General features: G+C 31.7%; 1 protein-coding gene and 1 long non-coding RNA gene across 3 annotated transcripts in view; both read right to left on the bottom strand.

Moving 5' to 3' along the window:
* Positions 1 to 5,135: 5,135 nt before the first annotated feature.
* On the bottom strand, positions 5,136 to 7,394 carry LOC134692063 (uncharacterized). The gene is made up of 2 exons (XR_010102214.1): positions 6,617 to 7,394; positions 5,136 to 6,571 (listed from the first exon to the last, which is right to left on the bottom strand). It is a non-coding gene; the product is annotated as an uncharacterized LOC134692063 (long non-coding RNA).
* Positions 7,395 to 7,503: 109 nt separating this feature from the next.
* Positions 7,504 to 19,719, bottom strand: part of LOC134692061 (ATP-dependent RNA helicase DDX19A-like) — a 36,580-nt gene continuing 24,364 nt past the window's right edge. For both annotated transcript variants that reach the window (XM_063552426.1, XM_063552427.1), the window contains 4 exons: positions 18,581 to 18,824; positions 16,765 to 16,927; positions 9,026 to 9,217; positions 7,504 to 7,847 (listed from right to left, as the gene is read on the bottom strand). In XM_063552426.1, coding sequence (XP_063408496.1) covers positions 7,786 to 7,847; positions 9,026 to 9,217; positions 16,765 to 16,927; positions 18,581 to 18,824 — 661 coding nt within the window. In that variant the 3' untranslated portion in view covers positions 7,504 to 7,785. The remainder of the gene's footprint in view (positions 7,848 to 9,025; positions 9,218 to 16,764; positions 16,928 to 18,580; positions 18,825 to 19,719) is intronic.

Here is a 19,719-nt window from a genome sequence, read left to right as displayed (position 1 = left end):
ATCCCAGATTTTGAGTTAATATACACTAATAAACAGTTGTTGTTAGCTCTTAAGCTCTTCCAGTAGAAAAAAAAACACTATTATTAAAGGTAATGAGGTTAGGCAGCAACCATTTGATTTTCTGGGGGGGGGGGGGGGGGGGGCTATTGTTTTTTTTGGAAAAAAAAATTTGTTTCCATTTTTGGTGAAAAAAATAATTTGTGTTGGACCCTGAGAAAAAAAAGTGTTTGTTTCACCCTCAGCTGCCACTATATATAATGCTAAAATTGAAAGAAAAAAATTGTTTTCGATTTGTCGCTAAAAAAATGGATTGTTCTTCGCCAAAGGCGAAAAAAAAAGTTTGTACAGAAAAAAACCATAGCCCCCCCCCCCCCCCCCCCCCCCCCCCCAGAAAATCAAATGGTTCCTGCCTTAAAACTAAATTAATAGCAGCTTTAGAATTTTTGAAAAATAATATATATTGTTTCCAGATAAAAAATATGTTAACATTCATTCCAAAAGAAATTGTGAAGCCAGTTTTGTCCCTTATTAAAACTGGAATACAGGATCTCCCATTTATAGTATGTTACTGCATATTTATCAAATTATGTGTATAATTATCATTTGTAAATTTATAGCATTATTTTCATAACACAAATGTCAAATTGTTTGTATATGTGTATACTCAAAGGTCAAATTGTATGTGTTTATACACAAAGGTCAAATTGTATGTGTGTATAAACAAAGGTCAAATTGTTTGTATATGTGGTATGTGATACTCTATATAATTAACAGCAATCTAAAGTAATAACCATTTGACCTTTTAAGGAAGAAAGGAAACTTTTCACCATGCAAGATTTTCAACCCAACAAAAAGTTAAATGTACAGTCACTGAAAATAAAAATTTCTTGGACTATGTTTTTTAATTTAACTGATAAAATTTTGAAATAGTTTGACTGTCTCTTTGGTATCTTTCGTCCCTCTTCCATATACAAGTATAAAAAAATAATTTCTTTTCCAAGGTTTACCTTCTAAATTAAAGAGGGGGGATTAAGGACCATTATCGGGACTCCAGGATTGTGTGTTTAAGCTCGGGATTTCGGGATTGACCCTTTCGGGGTCCCGGAATTCTTTTTTCGAATTTCGGGACCTTTGGATATAGTGTTTTTATGTCCTGGATTTCGGGATATCGTGTTTTTAAACCCGGGATTTCGGAATCAGGACCCCTCCTATCCCCCCTCATTAAAAAGTGGCATTATAATATAAAGTGATATGACTTCTAGGGTGGAGAAAATCTCAATTTTTAAGTAACTTAAAGCTATAAATATTCCATTTTTATGTGAACGTGTTCGATAATGGGCATTAGATTTTCGATAAATATTAAGTCTCCTTAAAGTCTAATGGTTGTTTCTACATTGATTGTTAGTCGTGCCATATTTTTGTTATTGAAGTGATTCACTAGTTAATTTTGATAGATCACAAAGCTTTAAATAAACTGAAAAGATAAATCAGTTCTATTTATAGTTGCCTGAAAAGCTTGAAATAAACTGAAAAGATAAATCAGTTCTATTTATAGTTGCCTGAAAAGTATTTTGAAGAAAGTGGAAGATACCAAATGGTTATTCAACTCAAGAGGATTACAAACTGACAACTCTATGGCAAATAACAAAAAAATAAAACATCTGTACAAACAAAATGACTAAAAGATTATCAACGGTACACAAAACACATTGACGTCAAAATTATGGCTTAACCTTTAAGGTGAAGAGAGTTAAAAAAAAGTTGTCTTGTGGTTGTGTGCTCCAATTGTGAACGAGAGATCCTTGGTTCAATCCAAAGTCAATATTAACTGCTTTTCCTGCTTTTCTAACTTGATATTTACTGAATGACAAGTGTGAGCAAACAAGAGTACACATGCTGAAATGTTTTGCTTCTTTACTAACCATTGACATTCTGTTGATAGTTCTAAATATAAAGCTTTGTTACAACTGTCACATAAACTTAACATGATCCAAGAAAATGCTGTCAAGGTTAGATAAACCTAACAGGAAATACAGGTACATCTTACAATCATTCAATACAGGTACATCTTACAATCATTCAATACACTTAATATAGTAATCAACTACTTATAGTTTCTAAGAAACAGACATAGCTAAGTAAACTAAACATTGACCAATGAACCATGAAAATAAGGAAGTCAGATGAACCATGTAGGTCAGACATGTACACTTTACAATCAATTGATGGCATCATGCATTTTAATATAGTTGATCTATTGCTTAAAAGTATCTAAGAAACAAACTTAACCATGAAAACATAACATTGACCAATGAACCACCAAAATGAGGTCAAGGTTAGATGATATCTGCCAGACCGACATGTACAGCTTATAATCCTTCCATACAACAAATATAGTTGACCTATAGTTCAAGAAAAACAGACCAAAACACAAACTAAACATTAAGCAATGAACTGTGAAAATGAGGTTAAGATTAAAAAAAAAACTGCAGTTGTCAACATGTACATCATAAAACATTTCAATACATCAAATATAGTTGACCTATTGCCTAAAGTTTTAGAAAAAAAGAGCAAATCTTAAAAACTTAACTTTGACCACTGGACCATGAAAATAAGGTCAAGGTCAGATGACACCTGTCAGCTAGACATGAATACCTTACAATCATTTCATACACCAAATATAGTAGACCTATTGCATAAAGTATTAGAAAAACAGACCAAAACACAAAAACTTAACTATAACCACTGAACCATGAAAACAAGGTCAAGATCAGATGACACCTGCTTTTTGGACATGTACACCTTACAATCCTTCCATACACCAAATATACTAGACATATTGCTTATAGTATCTGAAATATGGACATGACCACCAAAATTTAACCTTTTTGTTCATTGGTCCATGAAATGAGGTCTAGGTCTAATGAAAACTGTCTAACAGGCATGGGTACCTTGCAAGGTAAACACATACCATAATACAGTTATTCTGTTTTTCATAATAAGAGAGAAATTAACATTACAAGAAGTCTTGAGCTTGTTTTTCAAGTAGTTACTGAACCATGAAATGAGGTAAAAAAAACACTTCATAATATAAGGCATCTATGTACAAAGTATGAAGCATCCAGGTCTTCTACTTTCTAAAATATAAAGCTAAAAGAAGTAAGTTGAAGCCGCCACTGCCAGATCACTCTCTCTATGTCAAGCTTTCTGCATCTTAAGTCGCATGCTCTACAAAAATGTTTGGGCTTGGAGTAGGGGTAATGTCTTGGATAGGGAAATTAAGTTTCAATCAGTCACATGTCCAATGTCCTTGACCTCATTTTCATGGTTCAGTGAGCTACTTGAAATTTTTTTTTTTTTGTAATGTTAAATTCTCTCTTATTATAACTTATTATAAGTAATAGGATAACTTTATTTGGTATGTGCGTACATTGCAAGGTCCTCATGCCCGTCAGACAGTTTTCACTTGACCTTGACCGCATTTCATGGATCAGTGAACAAGGTTAAGTTTTGGTGGTCAAGTCCATATCTCAGATACAATAAGCAACAGGTCTAGTATATTCAGTGTATGGAAGGACTGTAAGGTATACATGTCCAACTGGCAAGTGTCATCTGACCTTGACCTCATTTTCATGGTTCAGTGGTTATAGTTAAGTTTTTGTTTTTTGGTCTGTTTTTATTAAATTATAAGCAACAGGTGCACTATATTTGTTGTATGGAAGAATTGTTAGCTGTACATGCCTGCCTGGCATGGTTCATCTGACCTTGACCTCATTTTCATGGTTCAATTATTAATGTTTATTTTTCTTGATTAAGTTTATGTGACAGTTGTAATAAGCTTTATATTTAGGACTATCAACATAATATTAATGATTAGTAAAGAAGGCAAGACATTTCAGTATGTGCACTCTTGTTAATAGTTTCTGACAAATAACAGGTCTCTTCATTTCTCTATTTTTAAATTCCCAAGTTCATTTTCAAACTAATAAGCCTTCATTCTGTATGTATGTGTCTGTCCCAAGTTGGGAGCCTGTAATTAAGTGGTTGTCCTATGTTAATGTGTTACACATTTGTTTTTCATGAATTAGGCCGTTAGTTTTCTTGTTTGAATTACTTTACATTGTGATTTCGGGGCCTTTTATAGCTGACTATGCAGTATGGGCTTTGCTCAGTGTTGAAGGCCGTACGGTGACCTATAATTGTTAATTTCTGTGTCATTTTGAAGTCTTGTGGAGAGTTGTCTTATTGGCAATCAAACCATATCTTCTTTTTTATATTCAATTTTATCATTTTGTGTGAAAAAAAGCAGTCTTGTTTGTTGACAAATTGGTATCAAAGTTATATCACTTGGAACGTTATAAGGAAATTCCCTGTTTGAATGATCTAAAAAGCACTCACTGATTACAACTCATCACTTTCAAACTGCTGATCAAACATGAATGCATTCTCTTTAATCAAATTGGAGAATTGTATGACAAAGATTTTTTTCAACATATTGAAAAATTCAAAGTATCAGCACACCTGAATTGTTTTTAACAAATACCAAAAGTATTCATTCAGTAGTACCTAGTACTGGTGAAATGTGTAACTGTTCAGTTTACATTTTGAAATATTCAAAATAGAAATTACTGGTCTGACCGGTCTAAAAAATGCTCACACATTAAAAGCCTTATCACTGTAGATCTGCATAAAGTCATTTGTTCAGCAATACCAAATTAACAGGAATATTTGTTTGACTTACAAACTGACATATGAAACATAGCACAAACAAGTAAAACAGCAAGCTCGTCTGATCTCAACGATGATACCACCGCCGCAACTGGATAATTTTAATAGTGTAAACAGAAAGTACAAGTTGTTGAGAGATGAATTTGAAAACCCATCATACAGTATAGCTGGCTTATAAATATAAACCCCTAAACCAAATTTCAGAAATTCCTATGATGTAGTTCCTGAGAAAGATGCACGAAAAATATTCCTGGGAAGGATGGACAGTACAATAGATGGATTGACTGACAGACAGAGGTAAAACAGTATACTGCACCAACTATTTTCAAGCGGGGGTATAATTATATTTCTATAGATACTTGAGATTTACAAGGGCAATTCACAGTTTAACCATACAAACAAAGGCATAAAATTGTAAGAACATAAATTTATAAAAGTGATTCATTTCTCTTCATCATCAATAAATTCACAATGAAACATAAATTTTACAAGAATGGGAGATAACTTACAATGTAAAATATATTTAAATACAATTATTATTGACAAGCTAGAACAAGGTACAAGTACTTGCAAAATGTACAGTAGTTTTAGTTATAAATACAAAATAAGCTTCTGAGTACCTAGTACTGTTGATTCATTACTATTCGTGGAAATTCGGTTTTTTTTGTGAGTATAGGTTTACTATTTAAATGTTCAACAGAGTACAATCTATTTACAGACTTTGGCAAAACCTTAAAATCCAATATCAACAATATTTTCTAAATCTACCCAAAATAAAATGAATTCACAGTAACTTCAAAATCTTAACACTTTATAACATTTTTTTTTCTAAATGTGGAGAATGTATACCTGTATACTAGGGATAACTTTAATTGCTCCAATTAAAATATTGAATTTGAATATTGTATTTTAATGAGTATCTTAACTCATGATTTCCCATTTTCGATGACATTACCAAGCATTTGCCTTTCATTTTTAAATGATTTCACAGTATTTATAAATTGGCCTCATCATATTTTTACCCTCAATAAATAAAAGAAAATAAAACATACACAAAGTAATGCAAAATTTAAATGTCAATGTGAAAGATTTGTCATTGCTATGGAATGTTTCCTATAATAGTTATCAAAAGTACCAGGATTATAATTTAATACGCCAGACGCACGTTTCGTCTACATAAGACTCATAAGTGACGCTCAGATCAAAATATTTATAAAGCCAAACAAGTACAAAATTGAAGAGCATTGGGGATCCAAAATTCCAAAAAGTTGTGCCAAATACGGCTAAGGTAATCTATGCCTGGGATAAGAAACTCCTTAGTTTTTCGAAAATCTAAAGTTTTGTAAACAGGATAAAAAGTATGATCAAAAGAATCAAAAGTCTAGATGTTAATTATGTGTAACCTAGTTTCAGTTTTATATGTTTAATAACAGTATTAACATTAATAATTGAATATATAGTAAACAATTCTTACTCAGTCAAATTTACTCATTCATTTAACATGTCTATTGAACAACTTTTGACATAGCAATGACACTTTGATAGTCAACACCAACATGTGACGTAACAATGACACTCGTATAGTCAACACCAACATGTGACGTAGCAGTGACACTCTTATAGGCAACACCAACATGTGACATAGCAACGACACTCTTATACTCAACACCAACATGTGACGTAGCAGTGACACTCTTATAGTCAACACTACCATGTGACATAGCAGTGACACTCTTTTAGTCAACACCAACATGTGACATAGCAATGTATCCCTGTATCAACAAAAGTAAAACAATCATTTAATCTTATTTCATTAAGAACTAATAAACTCAGTATAAAACACCTTTACAAGAGATTATTATTTACTAATAAACTCAGTATAAAACACCTAATAGTGACATAGACTTTTGCTACCCAACACTTTAATATGGTAGAATTATTGTACAAGAGAAAAAACGAACAAAAACAGATTGCACATTAATATCTTTTTTTATTTTAAATAATTATTAAACAAAGAACAAACTTTACAATTCATTAAGGAAAAGAGATTAAAATTCAAAGTCTAGTGTCAAATTTAACAAATATCTATCAAATGAATATTAAAATATGGAAATCATTATTTACATATATAAAAGTGTTGTATAAGGAAACTCCTCATTAAAATTATTTACATAATGAAAGTATTATATGTAAAATATGAAAATACTTATTTACAAGTGATAGAGAATTTGTGAAAAAGAACAAGAATTCAAACATTTTTTTGGGTAAATTTTGGATGAAAGAGCCAGAAATAATTTTTCGTTTGAAAAAAAGTTTGCTGTACCATGAAACCTCAATTCTGTAGGTTTTTATACATTTTCTCACAAATACAAACAAAATCATGTATTTCATGTCGAAAACACAAACTCATTTTGTCCTTTTAATTATCTAAATCCACATTTTCCCCATAAAACAAAATTTTATCTGCCAAGAGTCAAATCAATATAATTAACCAAACTACTTAAAATTATAGATGTAACAATACACTTAATATTGATAAGTTGTGCGAGATTTAAGGGGTAATTGATATGTACAGTAATATACATGAGAACGAAATCTTGATGTCCATTATGTTTTTTATCATTTGCCTAAGGGGCCTCTTCTTTTAAAATGAGACTAAAAAGGTGGAAAACTGATACTTTTTTCTTTTTTCTTTTTATTTTGATCAAGACTATGTTACTATTAAATGTATAATGAAATAAATTTATGATAAAAGATAAAGTACAAAACATTGAAAAAAATATTTATACAATACTTTAATATAGCAAAAAGTCAAAATAAAATCACAATTTTTTTTCTGCTTAAAAAAAAACCTACATTTTTAATGAGATATCTGCAGAATGAGAAGCTATGTACTTTTTAATTACTATAAATGTTGTAGTATATTTGGTATGTTAAGTATGGCAGCTGTCAAGCACTTTCTTTGTGATTCAAATTTTAACAATAGTTTACAATAGTATGTCAATGGACAGTCCAGTAATGCCAGTTCACATTGTTCATTTGATGTCTGTCATTTGCTCATACAGCAATCTTCTCTATTTCATCCATATCATCTGCATCCAACTTCGTTATCTTACGACCTGAAAAACAAACATTTCACTATGACTGTCTATACAATTCACCCACAATACTATTGATTCAAGAAGGGATATAGTTACAATACTGTTGTACGGTCATTAAAGATTGCTTATTTTGGCGTTAATATTGATTCACTTATAGGGTTATTTAAAAACCAGTTGTTGGCATGACAAGGGTTATGTTCTTCTCATATATGTTATGATAGTATGATACTAAATCCCTAACGGGAAGGATTGTGCTGGATATTCATATATTGAAATCATAATCTTTTAATCAGTTTAATTGAAGTCTGGAGCTGGCATGTCAGTTAACTGCTAGTAGTCTGTTGTTATTTATGTATTGTTGTCATTTTGTTTATCTCTTGAATTGAATTTTAAATGTGCGTATTGTTATGCAGTTATTTTTCTACATTGGCTAGAGGTATAGGGGGAGGGTAGAGATCTCATAAACATGTTTAACCCTGCCGCATTTTTGGAGCCCTTTGTTAGTCTTGTATTTTTTTAATATTAGTTTCTTGTGTACAATTTGGAAATTAGTATGGAGTTCATTATCACTGAACTAGTATATATTTGTTTAGGGGCCAGCTGAAAGATGCCTCTGGGTGCGTGAATTTCTCACTACATTGAAGACCTGTTGGTGACCTTCTGCTGTTGTTTTTTATATGGTTGGGTTGTTGTCTCTTTGACACATTCCCCATTTCCATTCTCAATTTTATTAGGTAACAATATTAATTGGCTGAAGATAATTCCAATTTCTTGGATATTTGATATCTTGGTGTTAATAAATTCTGTTCTATTAAATGCCTAAAAAGGTCTTGTATTGTGCTGAACAGTGAAACTCATTCTTTCAATGAAACTTTGCTCTAATTTATCACGAGTGTGGAATTGCAATGCACACAGAATGACTAGAACCTAAGAAACCCATCAATCAGCTAATATTTGTTATCATTCCATCTCGAAAAATAAACCCTTCTTGGAAATTTGATATACAAAGAAGTTCGGAGACCTTACCAGAATAACGAAACCTTGAAGATATAACTTTGTAAAAAAGGGTTTGACTTTATAGAATTCGCAATATTTCTGCTTGTTTGAAAAGAATCACTCTTAAAAACTGTCCAAAACATATTCTTTTTTGGGTATAATTTCCGTTTAAAAGTTAGAATAATTGTATATAAACATACCAAAATGTTTTTCTATTGATTTGAGGGTACTCAGAGATCGACGTCCATCCACCATATTTATAGCTAGTCCACTTTTACCAAATCGCCCTGTTCTACCAATTCTGTGAAGATATGTCTCGTAATCAGGTTGGAAATCTTGTGTCAAAGGAGGGTCAAAGTTCACTACGACTGTAACCTGTTCTACATCAATGCCTGAAAAATAATAATCAATTTTAATTCATGTATTCAAATTATCTTTTGGTTTCTTTATTTCAAATAAATATTTCAAAATGGGTCAGTCATTGTTGAAGGCGGTACAGTAATTTATTTTTAATTAATTTCTGTGTTAATTTTGTCTCTTGTGGAGAGTAGTCTCTTTGGCAATCATACCACATCTTTTTTTTTGGATTGTGATTAAATAGTTGATACAACATAAGTTTCTGACACAGAATGAATGTGGTCTAATAAACTTACATATTGGTTTTTTTTTCTTTTGAGCTATTCACTTTGCCGATGAATAATAATCCTCTCAAAAAAAAAGGTTTGAAGAAATAAATTAATTTTTAAATTGGACATTTACCTAAATATGGTCCAATATCCAAAATCTAAATACATGGTTAGATTCAGCATATCATAGAACCCCAAGAATAAAATTTTTGATGATAATCAAATAATGTTCAATTTTAGACCCTTTAGACCTCAATGTGGACCAATTTGATAACCAGGGCCAAATATTAACCAGATGCTTCGCAGGGCGTAGCTTTATACGACCGCAGAGGTTGAACCCTGAACGGTTGGGGCAAGTATGGACACAACATTCAAGCTGGATTCAGCTCTTAATTTGGATTGTGATTAAATAGTTGACACAGAATGAATGTGTTCTAATGAACTTAAAATTTTTGTTTTCTCTTAGAGCAATTCACTATGCTGTTCAATATTAATCCTCTCAAAATAATGTTTGAAGAAATTTTCTTTTTATTTATGAAATTTCAAATGAGACCAGATGCTCCGCAGGGCGTAGCTTTATACGACCGCAGAGGTTGAACCCTGAACGGTTGGGGCAAGTATGGACACAACATTCAAGCTGGATTCCGCTCTAAATTTGGATTGTGATTAAATAGTTGACACAGCATAGGTTTCTGACACAGAATGAATGTATTCAAATGAACTTAAAATTTTTGTTTTCTCTTAGAGCAATTCACTGCTGTTGAATATTAATCCTCTCAAAAAAATGTTTGAAGAAATTTTTTTTTTTGAAATTTCAAATGAGAAAAATTGAACCCAATTTTTTATTCACATCCCCCTTTCCCTTATTCCAAAACTAATATCAATTACAATATTCTAATGAAGTTTGCAACAATTACTACTCATTTAAATACATCATAAAATATTAAGATGTAAAAAAACTGCTTGTTATCACTGAATGGTAAAGATTATTTAAATTTATCAGTTGGTAGAAAAAGTGAATATACATTGTATATTGTATATAACAAAGATTTAAGTTGATTCTGGACAAAGAAAGATAACTCCAATTAAAAAAAATTCTTGCAGATATTTCTTGCTTACTATACTGGACAAAGAAAGATAACTCTTAATTAAAAAAAAAATTGCTATTTCACAATATTGTGAAATTAGATATTTCTTGCCATTGCACAATACTGTGCAATTGAAAAGACTTGCTATTGCACAATACTTAATATAATAATTTTAGATCCTGATTTGGACCAACTTGAAAACTGGGCCCATAATCAAAAATCTAAGTACATGTTTAGATTCAGCATATCAAAGAGGCCCAAGAATTTAATTTTTGTTAAAATCAAACTTAGTTTAATTTTGGACCCTTTGCATTTTAATTTAGACCAATTTTAAAACTGGACCAAAAATTAAGAATCTACATACACAGTTAGATTTGGCATATCAAAGAACCCCAATTATTCAATTTTTGATGAAATCAAACAATGTTTAATTTTGGACCTCGATTTGGGCCAACTTGAAAACTGGGCCAATAATCAAAAATCTAAGTACATTTTTAGATTCAGCATATCAAAGAACCCCAAGGTTTCAATTTTTGTTAAAATCAAACTAAGTTTAATTTTGGACCCTTTGGACCTTAATGTAGACCAATTTGAAAACGGGACCAAAAATTAAGAATCTACATACACAGTTAGATTCGGCATATTAAAGAATCCCAATTATTCAATTTTGATGAAATCAAACAAAGTTTAATTTTGGACCCTTTGGGCCCCTTTTTCCTTAACTGTTGGGATCAAAACTCCCAAAATCAATACCAACCTTCCTTTTAAAGTCATAAACCTTGTGTTTAAATTTCATAGATTTCTATTTACTTATACTAACGCTATGGTGCGAAAACCAAGAAAAATGCTTATTTGGGTCCCTTTTTGGCCCCTAATTCCTAAACTGTGGGGACCGAAACTCCCAAAATCAATACCAACCTTCCTTTTGTGGTCATAAACATTGTGTTTAAATTTCATTGATTTCTATTTACTTTAAATAAAGTTATTTTGCGAAAACCAAGAATAATGCTTATTTGGGCCCTTTTTTGGCCCCTAATTCCTAAACTGTTGAAACCAAAACTCCCAAAATCAATCCCAACCTTTCTTTTGTGGTCATAAACCTTGTGTCAAAATTTCATAGATTTCTATTAACTTAAACTAAAGTTATAGTGCGAAAACCAAGAATATGCTTATTTGGGCCCTTTTTGGCCCCTAATTCCTAAAATGTTGGGACCAAAACTTCCAAAATCAATACCAGCCTTCATTTTATGGTCATAAACCTTGTGTTAAAATTTCATAGATTTCTATTCACTTTTACTAAAGTTAGAGTGCGAAAACTAAAAGTATTCGGACGACGACGACGACGACGCCAACGTGATAGCAATATACGACGAAAATTTTTTCAAAATTTGCGGTCGTATAAAAAATTGAACCCAATTTTTTAATCACATCCCCCTTTCCCTTATTCCAAAACTAATCTCAATTAAAATATTCTATAAAACTGGAGTTTGCAACAATAACTACTCATTTAAATACATCATAAAATAAACTGTAAATAAAATGTAAAAAAACTGCTTGTTATCACTGAATGGTAAAGATTATTTAAATTTATCAGTTGGTAGTAAAAAGTGAATATACATTGTATATTGTATATAACAAAGATTTAAGTTGATTCCGGACAAAGAAAGATAACTCCAATTAAAAAAAATTCTTGCAATAAGATATTTCTTGCTTACTATTTTGGACAAAGAAAGATAACTCTAATTAAAAAAAAAAATGATATTTCACAATATTGTGAAATTAGATATTTCTTGCTATTGCACAATACTGTGCAATTGAGAAGACTTGCTATTCCACAATACTTAATATAATAATTTTAGATCCTGATTTGGACCAACTTGAAAACTGGGCCCATAATCAAAAATCTAAGTACATGTTTAGATTCAGCATATCAAAGAGGCCCAAGAATTTAATTTTTGTTAAAATCAAACTTAGTTTAATTTTGGACTCTTTGGACCTTAATGTAGGCCAATTTGAAAACGGGACCAAAAATGAAGAATCTACATACACAGTTAGATTTGGCATATCAAAGAACCCCATTTATTCAATTTTTGATGAAATCAAAAAGTTTAATTCTGGACCCTGATTTGGGCCAACTTGAAAACTGGGCCAATAATAAAAAATCTAAGTTCATTTTTAGATTCAGCATATCAAAGAACCCCAAGGTTTCAATTTGTTAAAATCAAACTTAGTTTAATTTTGGACCCTTTGGACCTTAATGTAGACCAATTTGAAATCGGGACCAAAAGTTAAGAATCTACATACACAGTTAGATTCGGCATATCAAAGAACCCCAATTATTCAATTTTGATGAAATCAAACAAAGTTTAATTTTGGACCTCGATTTGGGCCCCTTTTTCCTAAACTGTTGGGACCAAAACTCCCAAAATCAATACTAACTTTCCTTTTATGGTCATTAACCTTGTGTTTAAATTTCATAGATTTTTATTTACTTATACTAACGTTATGGTGCGAAAACCAAGAAAAATGCTTATTTGGGTCCCTTTTTGGCCCCTAATTCCTTAACTGTTGGGACCTAAACTCCCAAAATCGATACCAATCTTCCTTTTGTGGTCATAAACATTATGTTAAAATTTCATTGATTTCTATTTACTTAAACTAAAGTTATAGTGCGAAAACCCAGAATAATGCTTATTTGGGCCCTTTTTTGGCCCCTAATTCCTAAACTGTTAAAACCAAAACTCCCAAAATCAATACCAGCCTTCATTTTATGGTCATAAACCTTGTGTTAAAATTTCATAGATTTCTATTCACTTTTACTAAAATTAGAGTGCGAAAACTAAATGTATTCGGACGACGACGACGACGACAACGACGACGCAGACGACGACGCCAACGTGATAGCAATATACGACGAAAATTTTTTCAAAATTTGCGGTCGTAGAAAAATCTAAATACATGGTTAATTTCACCGTATTGAAGAATTTGTTGAAATCAAACAAAGTTTAATTTTGGAGCCCGATTTGGACCAACTTGAAAACTGGGACATAATCAACCAGATGCTCTGCAGGGCGCAGCTTTATACGACCGCAGAGGTTGAACCCTGAACAGTTGGGGCAAGTATGGACACAATATTCAAGCTGGATTCAGCTCTAAATTTGGATTGTGATTAAATAGTTGACACAGCATAGGTTTCTGACACAGAATGAATGTGGTCTAATGAACTTAAAAAAAATAATTTGCCTTTGAGCAATTCACTATTCTGTTGAATATTAATCCTCTCAAAAAATGTTTGAAAAAATTTTCTTTTTATTTATGAAATCTGAAATGAAAAAAATTGACCCCCCCCAATTTTTTTTCAAATCCCCCTTTCCCTTATTTCAAAACTGATCTCAATTCAAATTTCTAATGAAGTTTGCAACAATAACTACTCATTTAAATACATCATAAAATATTAAAATGTAAAAAAAGTGCTTGTTATCACTGGCAATGACTGAATGGTAAAGATTGTTTTAATCTATCAGTTGGAAGTAAAAGTGAATATACAATGTATATTGTATAAAACAATGATTTAAGTTGATTCAACTACTATTCTGGACAAAGAAAGATAACTCCAATTGAAATCCAATTGGAATTTCTTGCTATTGCACAATATTGTGCAATTAGATATTTCTTGCAATTGTGCAATACTGTGCAATTGAAAAGATTTGCTTTTGCACAATACTGTGCAATTGAAGATTTCTTGCTATTGCACAATACTGTGCAATTGAAGATTTCTTGCTATTGCTGAATTTATAACTGTGCAATTGAAAATTTCTTGCTATTGCACAATACTTAATATAATAATTTTGGATCCTGATTTGGACCAACTTAAAAACTGGGCCAATAATCAAAAATCTAAGTACATTTTTAGATTCAGCATATCAAAGTACCCAACCGATTCAATTTTTGTCAAAATCAAAACTAATTTTGGACCCTTTGGACCTTAATGTAGACCAATTTGAAAACGGGACCAAAAATTAAGAATCTACATACACAGTTAGATTCGACATATCAAAGAACCCCAATTATTCAATTTTTGATGAAATCAAACAAAGTTTCATTTTGGACCCTTTGGGTCCCTTATTCCTAAACTGTTGGGACCAAAACTTCCAAAATCAATACCAACCTTCCTTTTATGGTGATAAACCTTGTGTTTAAATTTCAGAGATTTCTATTTACTTATACTAAAGTTATGGTGGGAAAACCAAGAAAAATGCTTATTTGGGTCCCTTTTTGGCCCCTTATTCCTAAACTGTTGGGACCTAAACAACTCCCAAAATCAATCCCAACATTCCTTTTGTGCTCATAAACCTTGTGTTAAAATTTCATAGATTTCTATTCACTTTTACTAAAGTTAGAGTGCAAAAACTAAAAGTATTTGGACGATGACGACGACGACGACGCCAACGTGATAGGAATATACGACAAATTTTTTTTCAAATTTTGCGGTCGTATAAAAACTGCATTTTAACCTGTGTTCTATTTTTAGCCATGATGGCCATGTTTTTTGACGAAACAGAAAATAAAACACAAACTTTATTTTATACAACCTAAAATTGGTCAAATTGACTTATTTGTAGATCTTACTTTGCTTAACATTTTTGCTATTAACAGTTTATCTGTATCTATAATAATATTCAAGATAATAACCAAAAACTGCAAAATTTCTTTAAAATCATCAACAAGGGGCATTATACCTGAAAAACCAGTTACCCAAATCGGCTGAAAGTTTCAGGACAGGTAGACCTTGACCTTGACCTAATAAATACTTTAACTTCTTGTCTTATTTGCTCTAAATGCTGGAGTTTTTGAGATATAAGCCAAAAACTGCATTTTACCCTGTGTTCTATTTTTAGCCATGATGGCCATGTTTTTTGACGAAATAGAAAATAAAACACAAACTTTATTTTATACACCCTACTGATCATTCAGTTGAAGTTTGGTTGAATATGGTTGAGTAGTTTTAGAGGAGAAGATTATTTAAAGTTAGCAAATATGATGAACAAATTGTGAAAAATTGGCATTAAAGGACAATAACCCCTTAAGGGGTCAATTGACAATTTTGGTCATATTAACTTATTTGTAGATCTTACTTTTCTGATAATTTTTGCTGTTTACAGTTTATCTTTATCTATTATAATATTCAAGATAATGACCAAAAACTGCAAAATTTCCTTAAAATTACCAATTAAGTGGCAGCAACCCAACAATGGATTGTTTGATTCATCTGAAAATTTCAGGGCTGATAGATCTTCACCTAATGAACATTTTTAACCCATGTCAGATTTGCTCTAAATGCTTTCGTTTTTGCGATATAAGCCAAAAACTGCATTTGACCCCTATGTTCTCTTTTTAGCAATGGCGACCATGTTTGTTGATGGATCAAAACTTCAGATACAATTTATAAACTAGATACCCTAAGGAACATTCAGTTAAAGTTTGGAAGTATTTGGCCTAGTAGTTTCAGAGGAGAAGATTCTTGAAATAGTTTACGACGACAGACGACAACAGAAGACGGAAGACGATGGACGCCAAGTGATGGCATAAGCTCACATGGCTACACCAGGTGAGCTAAAAATGTAATTCAAGTATTTCCAAAATACGGCAGTGAGCCAGAGGTAAACATCCTTGATTACCAGTATGTTTGACACCCAAGCTGTCAAGTGAAGCCATATAATTATACATCTCCTTTGATTTACAGGTAAAATATAACACAGGTGTCAATTACACCTGTACAGTAGTAAGAAATTATCAAATATGGCGTCTGAATTTTTCATTCTTTCATACACAGGAGTTTTTTCTTCAAAACGGGAGGATGGGAGGACACCCCTGAAAACGGGATCATTGTACGCCCGTCGGGAGATTCACATGTATGCGACCAAAAGTTTTGCTGTCGTATAAAAACCCAAAAGCTGTAAGCTCTGAGGAAAATTGATGCCATTGTCTCTAATATTGGTATATTTTTGATGCAAGTCTTGATTAGACCAAAATATAGCAATATACGACCAAAAATGTTTGCAGTCATATAAAATCCCAAAAGCTAAAAGCTCTGATGAAAATTGATGCCATTGTCTCTAATATTGGTATATTTTTTATGCTAGTCTTGATTTTCACATTATTAGAATTTCGGGAGACTTTTCAGTTCATGGTAGGTAGGTCTGGAACAGCCCTCAGAACACATACCTCTTGCTGTCACATTAGTTGTTATCAGGACTTTTTCTTTGCCTTCTTTAAATCTGTTAATAATGGCGGCTCTTTGTTCTATTGTTAACTCTCCCGTCAGTAAACCTACAACATGGCCATCTTTTGTCATCATTTCTGCTAACCAGGCAGCTGTTTTTCTTGTCTGAAAATAACAGGGAAGTAAGTTTTGCTCATTGGTGAAGACTGTACAGAGCCATATAAATGAATATATATATATATATATATTCATATAGTTAGTGTAGCAAAATATTGCGTTAATTTTCATCATTTTGTAAATATTTTAAACATTCTTATACTGTGGATTCATTAATATTCGTTGGATACCAATTTTCGTGGGTTTCGTGGGAACAGGTGAACCACGAATTCAAATGCTCAACGAATAACATATTTTCAATAGGCCTTGTATACCGAGATTGGCAAAACCACGAAATCAAATATCCACGAATATGTAAGTTTTCAGCATTCCACGAAAATTGATACCCACGAAAATAAATGAATCCACAGTATTTACATACTAAATAGTGTGTTAAAATTACATTGTTAGGCAATCTATATATTCATTTAGCCGTATAGCTACTAGAGCACAATAGAAACAGTACAACAGGCCAACTTGCAGTGGACATAAACCAAGGTCTGTATTTTTTAAGTCCAATTAACCTTATGTTCAAATAAATCAATCTAAAATTACAAGGCTCATACATACTGGTATATAATGATATTCCCTATTTAAATTTTTTATCAAGATGTTTGTTTAATTATCTCCCCTTAAAGTTATCTGACAAATTATTTTTCTTCATATTCTTCACTCAGAATTATATACCTTCTTTGTATGAAGATAATTAAAAGTTTCATTAACAGCAATTATATAGACAATTTCAGAGATATGCTTATACTTTTTGTGGAAGAAATTAAAGACTTAAGCTTGAGTATTTGATTGGCAGAGAAAGCTGAGTCCCAGAAAAAAAACATAAGCCAACGCTCCGTGTTGAAGGCCGTACTTTAATCTATAATGGTTTACTTTTTAAATTGTTATTTGAATGGAGAGTTGTCTCATTGGCACTCACGCCACATCTTCCTATATCTATATAAGCTTCAGCAAGAAAACTAACAATTCTCTTCAAGTAAGATCGAGTCAAAACTACCTGTCATTTGGCATATTTTTGAAAGCACACCTTACAGCTGATAAGCTAGAAATAATGTACATGAACTTCTTAGGACCATTGGACCACCTAGGTGTTTTGACAGAAAAGAAAATAACATGCTGGCTACAAAGGGTGGGCCCAGCAGTTCACCTAGAAATTTGCCCAATCCCAACATTGACGGGTTGAAAAAAACATATTTACACTTGTATGCAAATTTCTTCGCCATTACATAAAATCAACAAAGTTTCTGTAAAATTTGACAACACAATTTCAAACAAGAATGTGTCCATAGTGCACAGATGCACCATCATTTACTATTTTCAATAAATCATTAAAATTAGAATCATACGGAACATGTGTACTAAGTTTCGAGTTGATTGGACTTCAACTTTACCAAAAACTACCTCAAACAAAAACTTTATTCTGAAGCGGGACAGACAGGCCAACGAACGAACGAAGGAATGGACAAACAAACAAAGGGATGGACAGACGCACAGACCAGAAAACAAAATGCCCATGAATAGGGCATAAAAATGAGATGTCACAATTAATGTTCACACCAGAACGCAGATCTCAGATATTTTGGTGACAAAATACCAAAAGTGTAAATACATTTATCACAAAATCCCTGTGAGCTGAAGTGTAGAACTTACTGCACAAAATATCATAGACTGTCCAATTGATATTGTTCCATATATATTACTGAGTGCATGGAATTTAGCTTCCACATCCGTGCATTCTATATAAAATTGTTTAATATTGTCTAAGCTTTCTTCTTCTCGTCGTAATTTTATTACGATTGGACTCCTGGGTATCACAGCCTGGGCAAAGTCCATCACTTGATCATCGTATGTAGCGGAGAATAACAACATCTGACACGACTGTTTGTTTAACATTCTGAAACAAAGAATTATTTTACATATTGTTAAAAATTGTATAGTTCTTTACAATATGCCAAATAGCAGGATCTTCTTCACTGACACTTGGAAAATTTAGTGAAGCTCTCTCTGTGAATAAACTGTTCAAAAACAATTCTGGCATAAAAATATTTTTGTATTCTAAAATGCATTTTACTTAAGGTGGTACCGAACACATTCACTGAAATTTATTTGGCTCTTTTAATTTTCATAAAGTTTTGACAAATGATTTACTTTGACCCTTTGACAAAAATGTAAAAATTTCCAAAAAAACAACCATTTTATCAGAAAAATACACTGGTTATATAGCAGTTTGACAAACACTAATTTTGATCATTGAGAAACTTAATATTCCTTTAACATTACAATGTAATTAAAACATTTCCTGTGAAAGTACTTTTATTTGTCGGGTACCAATTTTCGTGGTTTTCGTGGATGACTTTATCCACGAATTTAAGTGTCCAACGAAATAAAACAACCATTGTACAAATCAAGACATGAAAAGATCCCATTCGTTAGGTTTGACTACTGATATGATATGATCTAGAGAAAATTTTGAATAATGCCAAACCTGAGAATACTTTAATGGCAGTCACAGAACTATAATTGCATGCAGGATTATACCCATTTAATCTTTAATAGCCTAAACTGTACAACTTTTGATCTTTTAATTTTCTTTAATAAAATATTTTTGATTGATGAAAGTCAGATTTCCGGCATTGATATGCTAGTATGATAAAGTGTTCATTTTTTATCCTTATAGCATCAGAAAATTATCACAATATTGTACTATCAAAATAAACAAACTTTAAGAATTTGATAGAAAAAAATTGTGACGGAGCATTTTAAATCCTGATAACATATAAAATTTCACA

This window comes from Mytilus trossulus, chromosome 12, assembly GCF_036588685.1.
Source record: "Mytilus trossulus isolate FHL-02 chromosome 12, PNRI_Mtr1.1.1.hap1, whole genome shotgun sequence".
Classification (NCBI taxonomy): domain Eukaryota; kingdom Metazoa; phylum Mollusca; class Bivalvia; order Mytilida; family Mytilidae; genus Mytilus; species Mytilus trossulus.
This window is presented reverse-complemented; position numbering and strand designations above follow the sequence as displayed.